General features: G+C 34.9%; 5 protein-coding genes across 10 annotated transcripts; 3 read left to right on the top strand and 2 right to left on the bottom strand.

Moving 5' to 3' along the window:
* Positions 1–2,993: 2,993 nt before the first annotated feature.
* LOC121726431 (transcription initiation factor TFIID subunit 7-like) lies at positions 2,994–4,486 on the bottom strand. The gene has a single exon (XM_042113802.1). It carries the CDS (start codon positions 4,442–4,444, stop codon positions 3,242–3,244), a length of 1,203 nt encoding a protein of 400 aa, XP_041969736.1. The 5' UTR covers positions 4,445–4,486; the 3' UTR covers positions 2,994–3,241.
* A 5,491-nt stretch (positions 4,487–9,977) lies between these two features.
* Positions 9,978–12,288, top strand: LOC121726132. Its single transcript, XM_042113365.1, has 3 exons — positions 9,978–10,008; positions 10,715–11,685; positions 12,271–12,288. Exons 1-3 carry the CDS (start codon positions 9,978–9,980, stop codon positions 12,286–12,288), a joined length of 1,020 nt encoding a protein of 339 aa, XP_041969299.1.
* Positions 12,289–13,828: 1,540 nt separating this feature from the next.
* LOC121726133 lies at positions 13,829–16,741 on the top strand. The gene is made up of 3 exons (XM_042113366.1): positions 13,829–14,716; positions 15,936–16,496; positions 16,707–16,741. Exons 1-3 carry the CDS (start codon positions 14,329–14,331, stop codon positions 16,739–16,741), a joined length of 984 nt encoding a protein of 327 aa, XP_041969300.1. The 5' UTR covers positions 13,829–14,328.
* Positions 16,742–16,872: 131 nt separating this feature from the next.
* On the top strand, positions 16,873–21,421 carry LOC121726432 (RNA-binding protein 4.1). 6 transcript variants are annotated; one of them, XM_042113803.1, is made up of 5 exons: positions 16,873–16,992; positions 17,065–17,873; positions 19,463–19,531; positions 19,971–20,934; positions 21,257–21,421. In XM_042113803.1, the coding sequence occupies exons 1-4, from the start codon at positions 16,984–16,986 to the stop codon at positions 20,020–20,022; spliced, it is 939 nt and encodes a 312-aa protein (XP_041969737.1). In that variant the 5' UTR covers positions 16,873–16,983; the 3' UTR covers positions 20,023–20,934; positions 21,257–21,421. The 6 variants fall into 6 exon arrangements, with proteins under 6 accessions (XP_041969737.1, XP_041969741.1, XP_041969742.1 ...); XM_042113807.1 differs by lacking the exon at positions 19,971–20,934; XM_042113808.1 differs by lacking the exon at positions 19,971–20,934 and having other exon boundaries at positions 19,466–19,531.
* Positions 21,422–22,644: 1,223 nt separating this feature from the next.
* Positions 22,645–23,553, bottom strand: LOC121726434. The gene is made up of 2 exons (XM_042113809.1): positions 23,383–23,553; positions 22,645–23,125 (listed from the first exon to the last, which is right to left on the bottom strand). The coding sequence occupies exons 1-2, from the start codon at positions 23,483–23,485 to the stop codon at positions 22,815–22,817; spliced, it is 414 nt and encodes a 137-aa protein (XP_041969743.1). The 5' UTR covers positions 23,486–23,553; the 3' UTR covers positions 22,645–22,814.
* Positions 23,554–24,419: the final 866 nt, after the last annotated feature.

Raw genomic sequence — 24,419 nt, forward strand, 5'->3', positions numbered from 1 at the left:
TATTGACTATTGGTCGTATTATGTCAAATCCAGACGACAGATTACAATTAACATTAAATTGACATGATCCGACCATATGACATAGGTTCGCCGTCTGCATGAATCAATTTCTTCGATGGTACACGCAGGTCAGGCTAGGTCAGTTGCATTGATAATTGACATTGGTATTAAATACCTGACATCAGTGATGTCAAACGCTCTTGTAATGTTAAACTGTGCCTCGATCTTTAAATCACTAGTACATACCTATGCTTACCGTTTACACCAAAGACGTAATGTTATACACCTGTACTTAATATAAATATATTTACAAAAGCAGTCACTTTTAAGAGGGAGGTGCTAGAGAAACGTAAAATCGTTTGTACACAATGGGGACTTAAGAATGTTTGACTATTGCAACACCATGCCATAAAATTAAGCTCAATTTTTAAAAAGCAGCTATAATCCTACTGAATTTGAATTAATTCTAAAAATCTTTAAAATATCCACTATACATTTTTGGAGAATAACAGTTGGTTGCTGTTAAGCATTAATGTCCTAACCCACAGGCGAGGCGATTACGTTACGATTCCGCGTAGTCTGCGTTGCAGTAGGGAATTTCATACAAACAATATTGAACGGCTCGAGACGATACGCTGCCGATCCCTTTCCGAGTTGATATGTGTGCTGTGACCCTAAGGTACATGGGCGTACCCAGGTTCTGGTCCAGGGGGGGGGCAAATTACCCAGATTCTGGGCCAGGGGGGGGGCAAATCAGATTTTTCATAAGCTAGAATAATATAAAAAATTAATAATTTTTAGTTGTAAAAATATTGCAAACAAATGGCAAAAATTCGTATTCTTAATTTTCTATTTTTATGGATAAAAGTACCAGATAATATACTTAGTAGGGACGTCAACATGATCCACTGCCCCCCCCCCCCCCCCCCCCTCGGTACGCCCATGCTAAGGTAGCTAGACGTTGAGTAGTTAGTGCTGTCTGTGTACTTAAATTAGAAATGGGTCTGAAATCTACCATTCTCGGAGACTGTCAAAGTTTTCTTAAATATTATATTTTAGTTTTGTTAATAATTATTCGCTTTAAGTTTGAATTATTTATTGTTTGTTATGTTTGGTTTATTCATTAGCAAAAAACAACGAAGCTCTGAACGGGAATGTTGCTAATTCATGTTTAGAATCGCACTTGGTTTACTTTATAATGAGATTTTATTGATTGTCTATGCCAGCGGTCGGCAACCTTTTGGTAGGGAAGGGCCACAAATTGGCAAAACAAACTAAAGGCGGGCCGCAGGCATCATACTCGTATTAACCCTAGAAGCTCAGTATACCTACACCGTCATTATGATGGGAAATAAGTTTAGTGTTTGTTATAAAATGACACAAACAGCTACGTTCTTAAGAGGCAATTACTACTGGCAATATTAGAAAACACTGTTTTTGATTTGTCATAATATAACTTATTCATAACACATTCACGGGCCGCGAGTGAGACGTTCGCGGGCCGCGTGTTGCCGACCGCTGGTCTATGCTTATTTATTATACAGGATTAGAATCTTGATACTATGATAAATATGAGGCATTATAATTATTGGTCTGCAAATTATAAAAGATCTGTCAAATAACATTTTTATTAGAGCGCGGCCACACTGCACCTGCGCCTTGCGTCGACGGATCGTATCCGAATATAACGAAGATTTCCGTCTGACTCGAAGCACTAAAGAATATCATTATTCATTAACATGTATGTAAAATGACGCGACCTTGCCGATCCGACGGCGATGTTACGCAACAGAGCAATGTTGAACTGTCTCTGCTCTGAGGAGCTTCTTCCAGAGTTTCCAGACTTTAATTTTTACTTCATATAATATAATTTTATACTTACATTCTTCATGATATATTTTATTATTATGTATTTCTTATTTAGTTAAACATTGTTGTGACAGTATTTTCCATACATATATTATTAAAAACATAATATTGTGACAGGTTATTCTTACCCATTTAGCAAAAAGTTGAATGCTAGTTTTGTGGCAATTATTTAGAAAATATTGTTCACGATTTATATAGTATATTATATTATAGTAAGTACAAAAACGCCATTACTCAATAGTCTTTGGATAACACGATACAGGTGAGACCGCACTACGCGACGATACGCGGCAGCGACACGACGCGGCACTTCATGTTCAATAGAAGTGACGTTTGAAAAATGCGGTCTCACCTTAATTAAACAAGGTGTAACAAAACTAAGTAATAATACTTTAGGGTGTGTAAGACTGTGTTCCTTGTAGAGCACTGTGAAAGTAGCAGCGCTGAAAGACCATTTTTTTCACTTTTGTATGGGAAACCTCGTGACGCAGGGGCACTTGCCCATACAAAGGTGAAAAAAAATTAGGTACTGCTACTTACACAGTGAACTCTCTGCTAGGAACTCATACACACCCCAAAGTATTATCACTTAGTTTTGTTACATCCTGTATTTAAATCGGAAAAAGAATTAGCAAATCGGCAATAGCATTATTTTTTTGCTGCTTTTAAATGTTGGTATTTTGAATCAAAGTATTCATCAAATTATTTTGATTAAGTTTACTACTGGGTGGATTAATTTTATTAAAAATAATTTAACAAGGGGAGATAATATGATAGAAATAAAATTTTAATTAGAAAGCTTAAAGGATGTGCATTCACATGGCCTTATCAAGATTGTACCTGGACCCTGGTGAAACTGACATGTCAATGTAGTGCCATACACTGCACGCAATCAAGTTCAAAAGCAATAAGCTTTGCTTAGGTGATGTGATAAATGTTATAATGAATTTAATGTACTTCATCTGCAGAATATATTTTCAATATGCTGAATACAATAATATGATAATGAATCATAAATTGTTTTATTTATTCTATTTCATAGTGTCAGAAATAAACAACTTTTTTTCTTCACTTTTGGTTTGGTTTATTTAATACAAAATTCTACCTTTATAACAGTCACACCCAATTTAGTACTGAGTATATTTCAAACACATAATATAATATATAATACACATAATAAAGAGAAGAATCAACTAGGATAAGATGGTAACAATCAGTGATTAATGTTATTAAAACAATACCTTTTTTAAGTTATCATATTATGAAGCCAAAAAAATTTAACCTTATTTTTTTATTCATTACAATAATAAGTAGCTGTTGTCAATGATTTTATATTATCGCAATATAGACTATTATTTATCATTATATTAATCTAAATATCTTCAGAGTTCTGCAGAGTCAATATTCCCTGATACTCCATTTCTTTATACATTATATCCTGATTTAACGTGTGCAAGATGTCTTGGAATCTTTGCCGCAATGCCAAATTCCCCATGCCTGCTATCTCATGCTGGGTTCTCTGTCTTCTTTGTTTGAGTTCGTCCAGCTCCTCCTTGAGCTGTTCAGCCCTAAGGGTCATGCTGTCCTTGTGCATGTCACGTTGGTAGTCACCATCATCCTCTGAAGACAGGGTACTCTTCAACCCTGATGTAGAGGGCATTGAATCTCTCGGCTTAGAGGATTTCTTTTTTGGCCCTTGGGAGGTGTTAAACATTTGGGAGTCAAATTCAATAGGTAAAGAATTTCTTTTAGAGGAGATCTCCCCTATTCCCATCATAGAACTGTTGTCAGACATGCGACTGTCATATGGTGACATTCGACTGTCCTCCATATTAGCCCGTGCATTATCATCTTCGCCATCACTGTCACTGACAGCACCACCAAATATGTCAACTACATTTGAGGGATTAGAGTTAGAGGTAACTGTTGCAGTTGGTGCTTCCTTCTTAACATTACGTTCCACTTTAGGTTTCCTTTCTGATTTGTTTGAAGATGGTTTTTCTGGTTTAGAGTGTTGCTCATCATCCTCCTGGATAACTTCCCATGTGAAACTAACAGCTTCATTGTCAGCTCTGAGTAATCTTTTAACTTCCTTTTCTATTTCCGGTGCTTCTACATATTTTTTCTTCAATGTTTTCCTGAACCTACGTTTCCTTACATTTTTTGTTGGAGGTGTAATTCCATGAGCCCAAAGAAATTTTTTGTCTACTTTATAGGGATCTTTCTTTTTGTTTTTTGTAGGAGATTCTTCCTCTGTTGGCGTCTGATCCGCCTCTTCTTTGCATATCATCATTTGGCATAAGTCGGCCGTTTTATAAAAGCTCTTGTTGTCTATTGTTTTAAGAGATTCAACAATTGTTGGCAGGTCTACAATTTTAGCGTGCATTAACCAGTGATCAAATCTGACTTCTCCATGTCTCATATCGTTTTCTATCTGAATCGTTAAGCGATTTTTCAGATTTTCACCAGTTTTTAAGACATCCCTCAGAACTTTTGCTGGTTCTTCGGGTAATCTCAGGATAAATTGGGACTCCAACTCAGTCGGATACTCTACATCCCTCCTATCGCGATTCATTTTTTTAAGTTTTACCTTTGAAGTTTGTTTTATTGAGTTACAAAACAGTTACAAAACATAAACTTCGCAACTCGCAGGAATTTCAAGAAAATTATTGAAATATTGATTTTAAAAATGACTTCTGCCATGAGTTTGACATTTTTGACAGTGACAATCAAAGAATATAATCACTATGGTGACAATCTTTTTAGTGTTGCCAGAAGGCAATGTCTGTAGAGCACTAAAAGCGGTGAGAATTGCACTAGATCTGTGGTATTTTCGAAATTCGACTTCAAAAGCACTAAATATTTAAAATTGACATTTATTTCAAAAGAAAGACATATAAAATTCAAAATATAGTTTTTAATACCTACATTTTAATACGAATTTGTTTATACACAGTTTTTTTTTCCAAAGTACTTCTTACTTCCATTTCAAAATATTTAAAGTCAACAGAAAGTATAAAAGTTCAAACTAAACACTTATCAAGGGACACAATGTAACTGACGCAAAACAAAACGTATGTACGTACGCGTTAAAGAACGACTTGATTGAGTACTGAAAAAAATCCCCGGCCATAGAGCAGAGAGCGACACTAGTGTGTGACTGGTGAGTGGTGACATCATCGATATCCAACTCGTGTATAGTCTGTCAAAAAGTGAAGAAATTAAAAAGTGGCAACATCGTAGTGTCATATTATCGTTTTTTATCTTTCAAATCAATCAAGAACAAAAAGGGATGACACTAGGATGTTGCCACTTTTTAATTTCTTAACTTTTTTGACAGACTATAAATGCGAGAGATAGCGTGAGCGGTGAAATGATTCCAGAAAAAGGCCACTATATCAATTTATTCATAATTAAAGAGCAGACATGAAAAAAGCACTAAAAATTGCACTATGCACTAAAAATCTTGGATGCGCACTGAACATACCAAAAATGCACTAGATTTAGTGCCGAAAGCACTAAAATGGCAACACTGAATCTTTTTTTCTTTTTTTTTGGCTTTTGGCTCTGACACCGAGGGTGTACTTTGCCACAAACCAAAGACCTTTTTTAAAACTTTAGGTACCTACCGGCTACCGGCTACTTAAGGGCTATGCTGCAGCCCACAAGCCACAGTATTGACGAGGGACTAGGGAGTATTTCTGCCGATACACACTCGCGTGCGACAGCGCGCCGCGAACCGCGGCGCGAATCGCGCATACTGCCAAATTTACTGATCCACACTCGCAAAGTTCGCGACATGTCCGCAATGTTGCCACTTTTTAATTTCTTCACTTTCTTGACGCACTATAGTTTGCGCTTTTGAGCCGTATTTATCTTAATATTATAAACTAGATGTCCCGCGCGGCTTCGCTCGCGTAAATTATTAGGAATTTTACGGAAAACGTACATTTTTTCGCAACAAAATAGCTTATCTCTCTTCACGTAGTCTACTCTATATCTGTGCCAAATAACATACAAAATTGCTTTAGTAGTTCGTGAGATAAACCCTTCCTAATAATTTTCCGTTTTAACCACATTTCCTCTGTTTCTTTGGTCCTATTAGTTTTAGCGTGATAAAATAGCCCATAGCCTTCTTTGATAAATGAGCTATCTAACACTAAAATATATTTTTTAATCGGACCAATAGTTCCTGAGATTAGCGTGATCAATCAAACAAACAAATATTTTTTAAATCGCTTGACAAAATCGAATCTTGATCTAAATGACTATGAAAAGTACCAATAAGTCATAATAGGCTCATAATCATGGGATGCATGTAACTTATAAGGTATAATATGGTAGTGATGATGAATGTAATTTCAAATTTGCATAGTAGCATATGCTTTCCGTTCTTAAAGCAATGCAAAGGAGTTCTCTCAGCACCTTCCCAATCTAATCATGGTATACCATGGTGCAAAATCTTACTTGTTGATTGCATATTATGCTTAGACTACTTCCCACGAAACCGAAGTCACCACATGTTTCCATATAAATTTTAAGGAGTTCCCTCGATTAGTCATGGCTCCCAGTATCAGATCACCACTTTTGTGAGTATAGTACCAAATTGGGATGATACTCTGTACGCCAAAAGAAAAATTTTGAAAATTGGTTCACAAACGGCGAAGTAATCGTTGAATATAAAAAAACGAACATAACACCTCCCCCATTTTGAAAGTCAGTTAAAATTGTAGCCTATGTGTTATTCTGATATATAAGCTATATTATTGTAAAGTTTCAAAAAGATACATTCAGTAGTTTTTGCGTGAAAGAGTAACAAACATCCATACATCCAAACAAACTTTCGCCTTTATAATTTTAATATATTATAATATATTATAAAGTAAATAAAGTAATAAAGTATATAAAGTATAAAGTATAAAGTAATAAAGAATAATAATAAAAGAAAGTATTACGAAGACCATACAACTGTACATTTCACTCTGGCAAATAAATGATATTATTATTATTATTATTATTATTATTATTATTATTAAAGTAGGATTAATTATATTCTGTTCACTAAACAATGCTGGCATGTCTTTTATGGCAAAAGCCCTTATTAAAATAAAGATTAAAAAAAATCTCTTTGTCGCGGGACAGAAAACCGACAACAATCGGACCTGCACAAATTTAGCACCCCATCAACACGGATTTTTGAAATCAAAATGACCTTATTCGATAGGTTTACGTTAGGTCCGTATAGGTCCACCATAATTTTCGTTAGGTCCCCTATAGTTTTTTAATAAATAATTTTTTAAATTTTGCAAAAAAAAATGATATCATAGCACCTCATCTCAACCGAAACTGATTAATTTTTATATTTTTGCATTCTTTGTCGTTAATAATTTTTGTTAGGTCCCCTATAGTTTTTTAATAAATAATTTTTTAAATATTATAAAAAAAAAATGCATCTTAGCATCTCATCTAAACCGAAACTGATTAATCTTTATATTTTTGCATTCTTTATCGTTAGGTCAGTATTGCTCTATAGGTTTTGCTTCTATAGTATTCATTTGATTATTTTTATTCGCGGCGCATGCGCTCAACGCACCAAGTAAATTAATATAGATGCTAAGGTGCAATTTTTTTTTGCAAAATTTAAAAAAAATATTTATTAAAAAAACTATATAATAGGCGACCTAACAAAAATTATTGTGGACCTATACAGCGGGGCTAAAATGGTCGCTTTGAAGAATCATGATATGAATCATAATATGATTAATTTTTCTAAAATCGCAAAATGCAACTCTGCTTGCAATTCATTTCTGTATTTTTGTACTGATTTGACATTTGTCAGTTTGACAGTTTTGACAATTCATTTGCTGAATTGATTGAGAGGAATTGCTAAATGTGACCATTTTAGCCAGACCTAACGATATAGAATGCAAAAATATAAAAAATAATCAGTTTCGGTTTAGATGAGATGCTAAGATGCAATTTTTTTTTGCAAAATTAAAAAAAATATTTATTAAAAAACTATAGGGGACCTAACGAAAATTATGGTGGACCTATACGGACCTAACGTAGACCTATCGATTAAGGTCATTTTGATTTCAAAAATCCTTCGATGGGGTGCTAAATTTGTGCAGGTAACAATCGGGGAACGGGCCGCGAAGTGCGATACATATGCGAATCGGATCTCTCACTCATGCTTCGCAGGAATTTCGCGGCGCCGCGCGCGGTTTGCGCGCGAGTGGGGATGGGGCCTTTCGGTTGTATGTAATGGCGGCTCTCGACATAGGCGAACGCGTTGGCCAACGCGTCTGCAGACGCGTTGGCCCAATGTGTAGAACGGGCGTTCGCGCGTTGGCCAACGTCTAAATACCTACGGCCAACGCGCGAACGCCCGTTCTACACATTGGGCCAACGCGTCTGCAGACGCGTTGGCCAACGCGTTCGCCTATGTCGAGAGCCGCCATAACGTGACCGTGTAATGTGGATTACTCACAAACGCCGTTGCAAGCGCACGGCCAACGCGTCTGCAGACGCGTTGGCCCAATGTGTAGAACGGGCGTTCGCGCGTTGGCCAACGTCTAAATACCTACGGCCAACGCGCGAACGCCCGTTCTACACATTGGGCCAACGCGTCTGCAGACGCGTTGGCCAACGCGTTCGCCTATGTCGAGAGCCGCCATAGTCTGCGCCTCTGCGCCTAAAATATTTTAGTCATAATTGGCAACATTGAACCGGTATCCGTTGAGTGAAGAGTGAAGGTTAGTTCATGGTTTGTTCGAACTGGTCATGTTTAGGTAGGTACCTAGGTGTTGCCAACTATGGGGATTTTCCCTCTAAATTTAGTGATAAAAAATAAATATAGTGGGTTTTAGCACGGACGTAAAAAAAATTAGGAGTACATTTTTTTGGGATATTTTGGGGTAACATTTTTGCAGTGTAATATTATATTACTTTCGTTTTTATTATTTTATGAACATTTTTAATATTTTATGAGTGACGTTTTTGCGGCAATCACAATTACGGTCGCCATGTGGAACAGCTGAAGTAGTATTTTCAGCATAAATTAGAAACGCACCCCGTGATAAATATTTGGATTATTAAATTTGGGGGATTTCGGTTGAAATTCAGTAAGTGTCTAAACACACTAGGCTGAAAAAAGCTGATTTTCCTTGTTACGGTATTTTTTTATTTTATTCCATGCTTCACATTGAGTTGCATGCTTTAGCAGGAAAGGAGAATGCAGTAAAGTGGTCCAAATTTCCACCACTAACGAGACCCATATTGACTTATTGTTCATATATAGAGTAACTTTCATTATGAGACAAAGTTATGAGTTATGACCATAATATGAAAAAATATTTTTTAAGCGAAAATATTGATATTAATATTCATCTATTTCAGCGAAAACCTAATAGGAAATGCCAAGTGGCATGTCATAACATAGATGGAGTAGTTAAAAAGTACAATGAATCATATTAACACTATTTTATGGAATAAAATGGTAGAAAACTCTTTCATTCCGTCATTACTTTTTACTTACAGTTTATTTTTGGTTGCGGTCCAGTTACAATGATTCCATATTTAGCAAGCTTTACGTAAGTGTTATTGGTTGTGGACATTTGCACCAAACTCAATACATTATTATTACATCTTAATCCACAATGTTTTTCATACAAAATGGTAAAAAACACGACTTTTCATTCAGTCATAATTTTTCACTGACAGGGTATTTTTACTGCGGTCTGGTTATAAATTATAATAATTCAGTATTTAGTAGACAATTTTTCTATATAGGTCTCGTTAATGGTGGAAATTTGGACCAGACTTCATACATTTTAAAACATATTCCTTTTTTTAAAGAGTTGGCATCACTGGCGACTCTCGCGCCAACTGCCAAGCCCCAAAGCCCCCAAACAAAACAACCAAACAAATATAATATACTAGTAATCTGTGCCCCCATTCCCCAAAGCAGTGTTGCCATATATACAGATTTCTCCGTATTTAAACAGATTTTTGGTGAGTAATACAGATAACTGATAAGTACTGGATGCAGATATTTATACAGAATTACAGAATTTTGTAAATATGATTAATTTTGTAAAAATTCAACAATGAAACAGGCTAAATCGGGCACCATTGAAGGTCTTTTGCATACAAAGTAACTGATTGGTGCGAAACAATGCTATAATTTAGAGGTTGATGAGCAGTTGCTGTCGAAATTTAATAAAAAATTTTAATGAAAATAATATTTCTATCTTAATGCTATGTTTTTTTTATTATGTTAAGGGCCTGTTTCACCACTTCCTGATAGGTGTCCCGGATACTTTACTTTCTCGACATGTCAGTATGAAGAATCTGTCATAAAAGTTGTGGATAGCCTATCCGCCGCGCGCCGGTACGTTAATCAGGAAGTGGTGAAACAGGCCCTTAGTGTGTTAATTTTTTTTTCTATTAGATTTTAAATGTTTATAAATAAAAAGTTACCAATTTATATGTACGAGTATATTTTTATTTATTATACGATTATCACCTTATCACGTCAATGCATATCCCTTTTTTTTTTCATAAAAAGCGTGGATAATGATTAAAATGAATATTTTTTTTTGACTTTAATACAGATTTTATACAGAAAATTGAGACAATATGTTATATGACATACAGATTTTAGCAGTTCCCAACTTCCCACTACAGATAAAAGGTCGAAACCATCTGGCAACACTGCCCCAAAGCCCAAACTCCAGTTTTTTGGCGGGAAGAGGAAGGCGCCTTTTTTGAACAAAAATTTGTTAAAATTTTTATTTGCTAGTTTTCTTACATAAAATAAAAGGAAAAACAAACAAAATGTAAGGTGAAAGCGATGGAGATGATGCAAGTAGTTACAAATCGTCTTCATCAAAGAAAAGAAAAATTTTCGACAGCCCAGGCGATAAGTATAAACCATTTCAAAAGCCTTCTTACACAAGAAAATATCCCGATACTACCTCCAATGGAGAATTCATAGTTTTCGTAGAGCATTGCAATAAAGACACCAAAATAGGGAATATGAACCCCCTAAATTTATCAAAAATTTTCAAAAATGCTAAAGGGGTCCATGAAAGATCTAGAATAAGCGCCCGCAAAATAAAAATAATATTCAAACAAGCGGCACTAGCAAATGATTTCCTCAATGCCCAATTTATACAAGAGAATAACTTAAGAGCATATATCCCAGCTGCCTCTGTGGAAAGGGTTGGGGTAGTCAGGTACATTCCTAAAGAAATTAGCAATAGGGAGTTATTTGAAAAAATAAGTAGTGATCTTGATATTATTGGTGTACGTAGGTTTATGAAAAAAGAAAATAATACATTTGTTCCGTTAAATACTATTACTGTTACTTTTTCTGGCACTGTATTACCACAATGCATTTTCTTAGATGGATGGAGATATAAGGTTCATAATTATATACCTCCAGTTTTACAATGTTTTAAATGCTTACTTTTCAATCACTCTGCAAAATATTGTTTTAATGAACAAGCATGTTCTAAATGTGCAGAGAATCATTCTTATAAAGAATGCACATCAGAAGTTTTAAAATGTAAAAACTGTGGAGGTAATCACCTAGCTATTTCTAAGGAGTGCCCAATTAAGGCTTCTAAAATTAAGAAAAACATATCTTTGAGAGTTAATAATTCTACTTATGCAGACATAACAAATAATTTAACATCTTTCCCACCTCTTACAAAAGCTAATCCTCAAAATGTTAAAATTGTTCCAGAAAAGATATCAGCCCAGGACATTATTAATAATCAAAAAAATTTAGAAGCCATAATAAGCACTATTGTAAGTATAGGAAATTCTAATGAGATTAAGACTACAACACATATTAAAGAAACATTCATTAAAAACTTTAATAAGTAATGGATAGTATTAATATTGTACAGCATAACATCCAGAGTTTAAATAATAAAAAACCTTTACTTCAATCACTCTTAATAGATAAAGAAATAGATATAGCTTTATTAAATGAAACATGGCTTAAAACTTCAAGTCCTTGGGTTCATTTCCCTGGGTATAATTTCATTTATAAAAATGCTACAAATGAACACGGAGGAGTGGCAATAATTATTAGGAATTCTATAAAGTATGTGCAGCATCCGACTCCAAATTATCAAGATATACAGACTATTGCCATAACCATAGAAACAGGTATAGGTTCCATTACAATCCTTTGCATTTACAGTCCACCTAGAAACAAAATTAATAAAACAAAATTAAAAAGAATAATTAATAATCTTCCTAAACCTATTATCATATCGGGTGATTGTAACGCCCATCACATAGCTTTTGGTTGTACAATAAATAATACAAGAGGACGAGACTTGTATGAAGTTATAGATGAATATAATTTATGTATTTTAAATACAGGTTGTGCTACTACAGTAGGCAGACCAAACAATAACACTTCTGCAATTGATGTTACACTAGTGAGTCCAGAGTTGGCTCCCTATTGTGAATGGCATGTCGGTGACGATCCGTTGGGAAGTTATCACTTTCCAACTTTTACAAAACTTAATACTTCTCCTATGCAATATGACATAAATAAAAATGTAAATAAGTATTTATTCAAAAAAGCTAACTGGGATAAGTTCTTTAATATGTCAAAAGATCTATTTCAAGATTTTGAATATAATTTACAAAATCCTTTAGAAAGTTATAATCATTTCTGTGATCTACTAAACACTTTAAGAGATGAATGTGTTCCAAAAATTATAATAACTAATTCATCTAAAAAATTTTAAAAAAAGGTACCTACTCCATGGTGGAATGATATTTGTGATAGGGCTGTAAAGGATTGTAGAGAAGCTTTGGAAAAATATAGAAGTAATTTAAGTATGGAAAATTATATAAATTATAAGAGATTAGATGCACTCAAAAAAAGGATTATAAAAGAGGAAAAGAGAAAAAGTTGGCAAAATTTATGCTCTACATTTAATAGATACACCCCAGTCACGAATATTTGGAATTTTATCAAAAAATATAAGCGTGTAGATTCTAGCATACATAGTAAATGTGATAGTTTTGTACCAGAATTTTTAGACAAATTTACAAATGATGAAGAATGTGAAAGTTCATTAGAAGATATATTTAAAAGTAATAATGATAGTGAATATTTCAACTTCTTTATGAAAGATTTTAGCTGGGATGAATTTTATAGTTCCTTAATGTCAAGAAGAGATTCTACTCCTGGACTGGATAATTTTCCATATTTAATAATTAAAAACTTACACAAAAATGCACAAGCAGTTCTTCTTAATATCTACAATCACCTATGGTCCAAACAAGTTATTCCCGATGAGTGGAAAACTCAGTGTGTTTTGCCCATTCTGAAAAGAGATAAGCCAATCCATGATCATAATTCTTACCGTCCAATATCACTCACTTCATGCATTGGAAAAGTTTTTGAAAATATGATAAAAGTTAGGTTAGACTATTTTACAGAAACTAATTCAATATTACCAGATTTTCAGTTAGGTTTCCGTAAAGGAAAAAGTACAGTTGATGGCTTTGTTTCATTTATAAATGATATTAAGAATTCTATAATGGCTCATTCAAATGCAATTTGTGTATTTTTAGATGTGCAAGGTGCATATGATAATGTTAATTTGTCTGTACTTATTAAGGTTTTAAGTGAATTGGGGATTCCTGGTAGGTTTTTAAATTGGATATATAGATTCTTAAATCACCGTCTTGTCTATGTGAAATTTAATGATATACTACATGGTCCAAAATTTGCACATAAAGGCTTAATGCAAGGAGCGATATTGTCTCCAATCCTGTATAATTTATATACATCACAAATTTGTAAATATGTAAAAGTATTAGGTGTTAATGTTCTACAATATGCTGATGATATAGTTATCTATTGTATTAATCGTCTACTACGCTCGGCCAATTGTAATATTAATTTAGCTCTTAAGCAACTGTTAAATTATTATAATAACAAACTAAAACTAAATATTAATTCTTCAAAAAGCTCAGTTATGACTTTTGGTAAAAGTCAATGTAATGTTCAAGTTAAATGTAATAATGAAATCATCTCACTAGTAAATGAACATAAATTTCTAGGTATAGTTTTAGATAACAAACTTAAATTTAATGTACATATAGATTATATATGTAATAAAGCTTACAAGCGACTCAATATATTGAGATGTTTAGCAGGAGTTTTTTGGGGTGCTGATCCAAAAATTCTCTCAATGTTGTATAAAAGTTTAGTTAGGAGCCACTTTGACTATAGTTGCTTAGCATATATTAATGCTAGCGCTAGTCTTCTAAAAAAGTTAGATATCATTCAAAATCAAGCACTGCGCATTATAACTGGTGCGATGAAATCCACCCCTATAAACTCAATGGAAGTTGAAACTTATATTCCTCCTTTATTCTTGAGACGACTCATGTTAGCTAAGAAATACTTTGTTTAAGATGATTGCAATTAAGTCCTCACTTCCTGTAAGAAAACTTAAAGTATCTGAGGAAATAACTAGTTTATTAGATTCTTCTGTAATAACATCACAAATTATTTCTACAAGGATTTTGCCACAGATGCCGACTTTGTTACAGTTGGTTTTAAATATGACAAATGACATTTATTCTAGTGATCTATGGCCAATTTATGACAACTTTGAAGGTTCTCTAGAGAAAAAATATTTGGTAACAACTGGAGACATCTATGGTAAGACCGACTTTCTCAGTTTTATAGAAAAGAAAACAGACTTTTACAAAATCTATACAGATGGGTCGAAAACTATAGATGAGGTTAAATCGGCTTATTATGATGAATTTATGGATGTTACCAAATGTTTTATAATCAGTAATATGTGTTCTATCTACACAGCCGAATGTTATGCTGTTTATATGGCATTACAATATATAAAAACTTTGTACACTAATAAAACACACTTTTCTTGCACTTTTTCCACTATATTAAGATATTATTATAACTTTTAACAAATAACACGACCGGTTTCGAAATTATTCATCATCAGGTGTAAGTTTAACGTCGGTACTTTTAAAAAATTAAATATTATCTAAACAAACATTAGGGTTGTCAGCATCGTGGTACTTTTTACAATTTGGTAGAATTTTTATTCCAAATAAGACTATTTTCTACTAATGTTAAATTAATATTTAGTTGGATTTACCCATTTTTTATATTGATAAATTAATAATGTTGTGCTGGTCGAATCGATCGAATCGAAGTCAACAGACACAAAAAATATGGGAACTTGTTAAACGACCAAACATGCCTTTCAAATTCAATTTTATTACAGGATATATAAACTATTATTACTTATACATTAATTTCAATTTACATTTCACCGCTAATTTAATTTATTGACATGATATTTATTTTTATATAATTTTATGGACATTATATTTTATTTATTGACATGATTTAATTTAGTTTAATTTATTTGACATTCATATAGATATTAATTTTTATAATTTTAATATTATGGACAATTCAATTAAATTATTGGTGATGTAATTAGACAATTGTATCGTCTTATTAAGTTTTATTATTGTTAGTTTGACATTGTTTATATTAATTTATTTGACATTTAATAATTTTTAGAGAAATTTTGTGACATAATTATTTTAATTATAATAATTTTAGAAATGTAACAATTATTACTTAATTTTAGGCTCTGAAATCTGTATATGTGACATTACCAGCACAACATTATTAATTTATCAATATAAAAAATGGGTAAATCCAACTAAATATTAATTTAACATTAGTAGAAAATAGTCTTATTTGGAATAAAAATTCTACCAAATTGTAAAAAGTACCACGATGCTGACAACCCTAATGTTTGTTTTGATAATATTTAATTTTTTAAAAGTACCGACGTTAAACTTACACCTGATGATGAATAATTTCGAAACCGGTCGTGTTATTTGTTAAAAGTTATAATAATATCTTAATATAGTGGAAAAAGTGCAAGAAAAGTGTGTTTTATTAGTGTACAACATGAATTTCCACCAAGAACCGACAGTACAATCAATTACATATATAAAAACTTTGTCATATGTAAATAATTTTCTTGTAATATCAGATAGTAAAAGTGTGTTAGTAGCTCTAGATAATAGTAATTTAAGTTTCAAAAGTAATTATTTAATTTTTAAGATCAAAAACATTCTACATGAATTAGTCAGTAATAACATTAATATTGAATTTCTATGGGTTCCCTCCCACAGAGGAATTGCTGGAAATGAGAGGGCGGATACAGCCTCTAGAGGACCACCAGATGAGGATCATAAGGACATCATAAAAGTGCCATTTACAGACCTCTTTTTGACTGTCAAAGATGAAATGTTTGAGCTATGGAAAAGAATCTGGAATATAGTAAAGGTTAATAAGGGTAAATGGTACAGTGACATAAAGAAAGATTTTTCAATCCCATGGTATTACACTGTACAGTTTGAATCAAGAAAATTCAAATCAGTAATAACAAGGATGAGATTTGGACATTGCTTGGTCCCCTCCCACCTCCATAAATTAAGAATTTTAGATGATGCAAAATGCCCCAAATGCTTAGAAAATGATGCTGACCTCAAACATATAATCTATGATTGCAAAGCACTAGGTCTGGACAGAATTTTACTCTGCTCTGAAATAGATAAAATTTGTAAAGATGAAGATATAAGTGTACCCCGCCGCCCAGAAGATTTACTGTCTAATTACAATTTCTTCAAATGTTTATACCGTTATATATGCTCAACGATGGAAAAAGTTTAAAAATAATTGTAAATAGGTACCGTAGTGTTTTGTTTTTTTTTTTTTTTTTTGTAAATAGTGCTTAGTGTGAACATTGGTGAGAGCCTGTGGTGAGAGCCAACATAGAAGAAAGACATTCCTTTTTTTAATTTTAATCTGTTGTATTTTGTATTAATATTGTATTTTTTTTGGAGCAAAGGACTCGTTTCCAGCTCCCAATAAATTAAAAAAAAAAAAAAAAAGCCCAAACTCCAAAGTAACCGCCATCTTGCGATTGTGGTGACTGGTGAAGCCGTATAGTTTTTCGCACGTGCAAATTATAATTTAAAGATAAGTGATACTTTTGGAATTCCAAAATGGTTGCAGTAAGTATATTTTTCATTAATACATAATGTTTCATCGTAAAGTATCATATTTCATGTATTGCGTCTTTTTAGCAAACTAAGGTGTTTGTGGGAAGCTTACCCCAAGGATCAAAACCTGAAGATTTGAGAAAGCTTTTTGAACGTTTTGGAGTAGTCACAGAATGTGACATTATGAATAGATGTGGCTTTGTACATATGCAAACAGAAGATCAAGCGACGGCGGCTATTCGCGCTCTAAACAATTCCAACTTCAATGGCGGTGTTATTACTGTCGAGCGCGGTCGTATCAAAGAACGCGGGCAAAGAGGAGGTCGAGGCGGTATGCGAGGTGGAATGCGCGGATCGATAGATCGTCGAGGTGGAGGCCCAATGCGCGGTCCGCCTCGCGACGCGCCATACCCGCCGATGCGGGACTCCAGGGGCATGGGACCCATGCGCGGGGCCGACATGAGAGGACCGCCTATGGGCGGTGGAGCTATGAGGAACGGTGGTATGGGTGGCGCCGCGCCTTACGACCGAGGTATGGATCGCTCGATGGGTGGCGGAGGCTACGACGACCGAGGTTACAACGGCTATGGCGGTGAAGATAGGCGAGGTTTCGCATTAATGGACGGTCGTGGCGCCCGAGACCAGTACGGTGCTCCCCCGCCGATGTACGGAGACGACAGACGTGGCTACGGCGCGCCCGTCGACGACATGGCAGCGATGTACCCCGATGACAGACGAGCGCCCATGTACCCTGACGAGAGAGACATGATGGACAGAAGAGTGCCGATGAGAGGTGGCCCCATACCTGTTGCCACTGGCTATGACCGAGCACCGCCTAGAGCTGCTCCAATGGGCAATGGAGACATGTACAGTAGAAGGACACCACCAGCAATGTAAGTTTCTTTACATTTACACTCATAAATAATAAAATTTAATTATTGTGTAGAAATATTGAACTTTTATTAGTTACAGAAATAAGGACAAAATATTGTCTATGAAGTAAAAAAACTATATTTTGGAGGACAAACACGGTGACACGAGAATTTTATAATTATATTAGATAGTGACTATTTAAAAGTTGTCATAAAAAAAGGGAACAAAAAAAATGACCACAAAAAAATGCACTGATACCCTAAACTTGTTTACCAAAAAAAGATAATTAACACCAAAAAAATAAAGTCTCAAATTGCAATACTACCAGCTATTTTAGTCATGACAACACTTCAAATTGTAATCGAACACCAAATATAGTAAATGATCACCAAATAAAGTAAATGATCACCAAATATAGTAAATGACCACCAAATATAGTAAATGATCACCAAATATAGTAAATGATCACTTAATATAGAAAATGATCACCAAATATAGCAAATGATCACCAAATCCTTGTGGGCAAATCAATACGATATTTCTGTCCAAATAAATCACTACGATTGACAAAACATGTAAGCATATTATTAACAAAATAGTCGGCCAAGTGGGAGTCGGACATGGAGGGTTCCGTACTGTTATAGAACAAAATTAGACCTAGTTGTGTTTTTGTATGGGAGCCCCTTTTAAAATATTTTATTATTATTATTACCTAATTATTGAAGTTAACATAATATAATCAAGGCCTTTGCGAAAATATCAACGTGCCTACCGGTTGTCAATATTGATATCAAGCAAAAAAGGCCAAAAAAACAATGTTTGTTGTATGGGAGCCCCCCTTAAATAATAATTTTATTTTGTTTTAGTACTTGTTGTTATAGCGGCAACAGATATAAGTACACAATCTGTGAAATTTTTAGAAGTCTAGCTGGAGCGGTTCTTGAGCTACAGCCTAGGTCCTAGAGAAAGATAGACAGACGGACAGTAGGACAGACATCGAAGTCTCAGTAATAGAGTCCCGTTTTTAGGGTTCCGTATCCAAAGGGTACAAACGGGACTCTTTTACTAAGACTTCGATGTCTGTCCTACTGTCCGTCTATCTGTCTTCTTCTCTTTAATAGGATATTTGCTAAATAAAATTAACATATTTGGTTATAATTTTACATTAAAATGCTAACGTATAATGTTGGTGATCGTTTACTACTTTTGGCTTAAGTAACAATGATTTATTTGGAGTCATTTTGCATAAATAGTATAGCGAGATAATAAATCTTTGGCGAGCATTTTACATTAAAATGCTAGTATAATGTTGGTGATCATTTACTAATTTTGGTGATCATTTTACTTTAAAATGCTAGTATAATTTTGGTGATCATTTACTAATTTTGGTGATCATTTACTTATTTTGGTGATCATTTACTATTTTTGGTTTTAAGATGTTAAATCTTTGGCTATCATTTTACATTAAAATGGTGGTCTGTATTTTGGTGATCGTTTACTATTTTTGTCTGTGAAATGTTACTATTTCTGGTGATCAGTTATTATAAGCCATAAAAAAATCCGTTTACATATTATGCTATAGGTGTTTATAGGAAGTAAATTATTTCAGGAGGGGTGGAGCCGGAGCTGTCGGCTATGACAGAGACCCATATGCTCAACAGTACCCACCCCTGGGACGGTAAGTTTCTCATATTTTCCATATCAGCTAGACGTAACCAGAGAGATTGTTTACATTTCTTGTAAACTAAATTACCTCTTAAATATAAAAAAGGTTCTAAAGGTTATTTTATTCTTAAAAAAAAACTACTATTTTTCTACAACCACCTCTCTGGTTGCTGTTAAAGTATAACTTAGTCTTATCAAATCATGCAATTTTAAGTACAAACATTTTAAAGTTTTCAAAGTCAAATTATTAATCTAAAATCCAATAAATAAGTCTAAGACATCACTTAAATAGTACTAAATAAACTGCTATCGTGTGGTGCTCAACACGACATCTCTTATGTTAAGATGTGCATAGACTCGAGCAACATAAACGGATTAGATAGATAAGAGATGTCGCGGCTGGCGGCACGGCAGTGCGGATGCGTCTGAGCTCGTGTTGTGTGTGTGACTAGCGGCGGCGGCGCGGCAGGGCGCGGCGGACGGGAGGCGCTCCGCCACTACTAGCGCGACGCCCGCGGCGGCGCGCGGCGGTACGTCCGCACCGTACTCGCCGATCTAACGACCCGCCACACGAACAAAACCTAACCTCCTAGCGTAGTCTTCCCGAGCGCGTTCTAGTGCGCGTTCTGCGTCACGTCCGCGATACGCCCGACCCGTTGCTAATCATACGGTAAGACGGTATCTGACGTACGTCCCGGTGCGAACTCTCGACTCAGTCGATTTAAGGATTTGAACAAGGAATACATTCGAACGTTTTAAATAAATAAGTATTAATATGAAGCGGCGTTTTTTTTCCCGCCGTCGAGCGATCTCGTTCGACGTGTCTTATCTAGGCGTTACTGCGTAAACATGCGAAATCTTGCGTTTTAATCATTGTAATTAATTAAGGCAATCGAGATGTGTATAATATTTTTCTTTTAGATTAAACTCCTTTTGGAAAAAAAATTGTTTTGACTTTCAACCACTCCTGTGTAACGAGTCCACTGCATGACACCTGCGACAGTCCCCCGGGGCCTCCCATAGCTTCCTTTCCACTTATGCGTAAAGTTAACGTCACGGCTTATAGAAATCTACTGTTTGATTTTACTGTACATATCGTCACGATCGTTTGATACGTTTCAAAGGACGAGAAACATCAAAGTAGACGGTAGATTCTCTGAGCGAACCGACGCTACGACTGTTAGGTAGAACAGTGCGGTCGGTAGTCGGTCCGGAAACTTAACATAGTTGCAAATGTTTTACTAAACGTTGTCGAGCGTCAACTTTCAACCTGAAAGTGCGTGCGAGTCCTTTCAGTCAGAGCGGCTTGAGCGTAGCGGTCGTCGGCGGCGCCTCGGCGGTAACTGGCTCTAGCCAGGTCTGGGCGTGTAGATAGGCGACGGCGACCGAAGATAGAGGGATGCGAATGATACAATCGTAAGTACGGAGCTGACGGATCCTAACGGAATTCACTATCGCATTTTATATAGTGACGACATTTTTTGTGCGTCTTTCCTTCCTAGGGAGAAGGTTTAGGGATAAAAATATGAATGTTATCTAGGACGGTTTTAAGAAGAAACGCAGAAATAATATAGACACGGTTTCGTAACCATAACTACATGAGATGAAACGTTTTCAATTTCTAGTGTTAAAATCTACACAAGCCGTCACTGTTATTCCCTTGACATGGGTTTCAATTCGCTAAACCTGATTTAAAAAAAATGGTCAGGTTGCATTCTAATTCATATTTGTTTGACAGGAATTGGGGAGCTGGGTGAAGGATTGAACTCAAGAAGCTGGAAGGAACAATTCAAGAAGGGTACTTTGCCAAAGTAAGCTCTTATGGATAGATCATGGATGGGATTAAAGAACTTAGACTATGGAGGGGATGAACGCGTGAAATAAAATAGTTATCTGTATGTAATTTTGTTTCATTTACATTTTGCCCTAAACTGATAGGTATGCCAATATCAGTGCCCTACAGGGATACAATCGTGTAGACTGGCATTTTGCCGAATCATTTACGATTTACATAATATTTGTCCTGTTTTTAAATCCTACTAATATTATAAAGGCGAAAGTTTGTTTGGATGTATAAATGTATGGATGTTTGTAACTCTTTCACGCAAAAACTACTGAACGGATTTTAATGAAACTTTACAATAAAATAGCTTATGCATCAGAATAACACATAGGCTACAATTTTAACTTTTTAATTAAAAATTTAGTGTTATGTTCGTTTTCTTATGTTCAACGATTACTCCGCCGTTTGTTAACCGATTTTCAAAATTTTTCTTTTGATATATAGGGTATCATTCCAATTTGGTATTATATTCACAAAAGTGGTGATCTGATGAAGGATTCAGAAGTAATCGAGGGAACTCCTCAAAATTTATAAGGAAACATGAGGTGACTTCGGTTTCGTGAGAAGTATTCTAAGCATATTATGCTACCAACAAGTAAGATTTTGCACCGAGGATACCGTGGTTCGGAAGGTGCTGAGAGAATTCCTGATTCTTTATAGATCAAGTTTGGGATTTTCGGCGTTGTTTTAAGAACGGAAAGCATATTATGCTACTATGCAAATTACATTCATCATCATCACGTCTACCATAATATTATACCATGTTATTGGTACTTTTCATAGTCTTTTAGATAGACTCGAGCTTGTCAAGCGATAATTAAAAAACCTGAAGAGTATGTTTGCTTGAACGCATTAATCTCAGGAACTACAGGTCCGATTTAAAAACTTATTTCAGTGTTAGATAGCTCATTTATTGAGTAAGACTATAGGCTAAGACTAATACGACCGAAGAAACTCAGGAAAATATGGGAAAAACGGGGGAAATATTAGAAATTACGAACTACTGGAGCAATTTTTATGGTAATATTTGGCACAGATATAGAGTAGAGCAAGTGAAGGGAGTAGGGACATAAGAGCTATTTTTTATGGGAAAATGTACGGTTTCCGTGAAATTCCTAATTTACGCTGGCGAAGCCGCGCGGGACATCTAGTTTTTATAATACAAGTAGCTGGGTTGACCCAATTACTAACTTTTAATTTAAAATATGAAAATCATAAAACCAAGAAGTTGTGTTAAAAATGAGCATAACATACATAAAGTTTTATTAAAGCTTCATAATATTAAAACATAATATTTTATGACAATGTGATTTCCCCTTTTTAATAATTGTGACAAACAGCACAGCACCAAAATCGACAGTAGAGCTGCACTTTTAATGGCCATTGGCTCATTAAAATTAACACTTATAAAATGGAATAGAAACTTATGTAAAACAGTCTGCGCACTTCACTGTCATCTCAACGAGTCGAGATACGCGGAGGCGTTCTGGATGGACCTCAGGAGCTTGTTGACTTCGATGCTGATGGCGTTCTTGACGAAGTCGGCGGCGTTGTGCTCGGTGACGGCGCCGCACTCCGCCGCGCTGCAGTGGAACACGTCCAACAGCCGCGCCGTCACCTTCCCCGGATCGTAGTGGTGGATCGCTTTGGGCGCGATCGATTTGGCCTTCTTGTACAGATTCTCCGCGGACGTCGTGAGGTTAATAGGTACGATATCGCTGGTTTTCCTCACCTGGTTCTGCGCCATCCGACCGAGGAGGAATCCTGGAAAGTAAAGTGTGAAATATTTTAAAACTACTCGTAATTTTTATGGTTCTCTATTACAAGTTCATACTTTAATTAAATGAATGAAATCTAACTTATGTATATTAGTAAATTATTGTTGATTTTATCAAAACATCGACGACCGGCACAATAACGAAACTTTTAAAACTCTAAACACAACTAACAAGTTCAATATTGCATATCATTGCAAAAAATCTTCATCAAAGATAACATGGCCAAATAATTTGCAAACTCACCTCCGAGGACGCAAATCACACCGACGAGGGACAAGATCACAGTGCAGAGACGCTTGGTGACATGCGGCGCGGAGCCCGTGATGGAGCGGTGCTCTATGCTCATGGCTGCAGCCTGCAGCACGGTAAACACTGCGAGCGGTCTCCAGACACTGCGCGCGCGCACTGACTAACGCCCGCCCGTGAATCCCGCGATATATTTAGACAATATTGTCTTGATGTTAACGACTGCGGTTTACGAAAGCTTTCGGTCATTTTCGTGGTATGTGAGAAGTCCAAGAAACGTTACGAATTTTTGTAATCGTCAAAACACTCGCCAGTGGGAGTTTAGTGAAAACTAGCAATTAAAGACATTCGTCGCAGTAAACAAATATGAATAGTTTTTAGGTTTTTTATAGTTAAGCGAGTTGTATAAAACTTAAGATTTTTTTACTATAGATTTCCTTATTCTTTAAAAACTAAGTTTATTTTGAAATGAGTTTGGCTTTAATTTGGACTTTAAAAATAAGTCCAATAAAAATAAAACTTGTTCGTAGCATAATATTTATTTATTAGCTCTTTTCATTCGAATTTTCATTGCCCATAATAATATAAGACTTAGGTATTATAATATAAAGAAAATATACTTTTAAAGACGTCTCCTCTGGCTTTAGTAACTAGTAACTACAATCCTCCTGTTGATGAACAGTTAAACACAAAAAATAATGTCAAAGTGAAAAATATTAACATTACGATTTTAGAATAGGACAATTTTGATTTCTATTAAAATTAAAAAGAATAATTCGTAGATATTTAAGCCAAGACAAGACAAATTATAATCATTATAGATACTTGTATAGCTTTACATTACTTAACCGACGTAGGTTACACGATCAGTTTTTCATCAATCTGATCCATCAATGTGATTGACGGAATACTGATGGTTATAAAAAGTACGTATTAAAAAAATTCAGTTTATCAATCCGTGGGTTAGACGATCAGTTTTCCATCAATATTTACCGGATTGAAGGATCAGATTGATGAAAAACTGATCGCGTAAC

The sequence above is a fragment of the Aricia agestis genome, chromosome 4 (genome assembly GCF_905147365.1).
Source record: "Aricia agestis chromosome 4, ilAriAges1.1, whole genome shotgun sequence".
NCBI lineage: Eukaryota > Metazoa > Arthropoda > Insecta > Lepidoptera > Lycaenidae > Aricia > Aricia agestis.

What these genes read in the sequence shown, in the direction of transcription:
- LOC121726431 (XM_042113802.1), bottom strand. Translation starts at nt 4,444, where the DNA reads ATGAATCGCGATAGGAGGGATGTAGAGTATCCGACTGAGTTGGAGTCC.
- LOC121726132 (XM_042113365.1), top strand. Translation starts at nt 9,978, where the DNA reads ATGAAACAGGCTAAATCGGGCACCATTGAAG. An exon ending in TAAATCGGGCACCATTGAAG is followed by an intron (nt 10,009 to 10,714) that starts GTCTTTTGCATA and finishes ACAAAATGTAAG; the next exon opens with GTGAAAGCGATGGAGATGAT.
- LOC121726133 (XM_042113366.1), top strand. Translation starts at nt 14,329, where the DNA reads ATGATTGCAATTAAGTCCTCACTTCCTGTAAGAAAACTTAAAGTATCT. An exon ending in TACCAAATGTTTTATAATCA is followed by an intron (nt 14,717 to 15,935) that starts GTAATATGTGTT and finishes TAAAAACTTTGT; the next exon opens with CATATGTAAATAATTTTCTT. An exon ending in CTATGATTGCAAAGCACTAG is followed by an intron (nt 16,497 to 16,706) that starts GTCTGGACAGAA and finishes TTTTGTAAATAG; the next exon opens with TGCTTAGTGTGAACATTGGT.
- LOC121726432 (XM_042113803.1), top strand. An exon ending in AGAAGGACACCACCAGCAAT is followed by an intron (nt 17,874 to 19,462) that starts GTAAGTTTCTTT and finishes AAATTATTTCAG; the next exon opens with GAGGGGTGGAGCCGGAGCTG. An exon ending in CAGTACCCACCCCTGGGACG is followed by an intron (nt 19,532 to 19,970) that starts GTAAGTTTCTCA and finishes GTGTGTGACTAG; the next exon opens with CGGCGGCGGCGCGGCAGGGC.
- LOC121726434 (XM_042113809.1), bottom strand. Translation starts at nt 23,485, where the DNA reads ATGAGCATAGAGCACCGCTCCATCACGGGCTCCGCGCCGCATGTCACC. An exon ending in TGTGATTTGCGTCCTCGGAG is followed by an intron (nt 23,126 to 23,382) that starts GTGAGTTTGCAA and finishes TTTACTTTCCAG; the next exon opens with GATTCCTCCTCGGTCGGATG.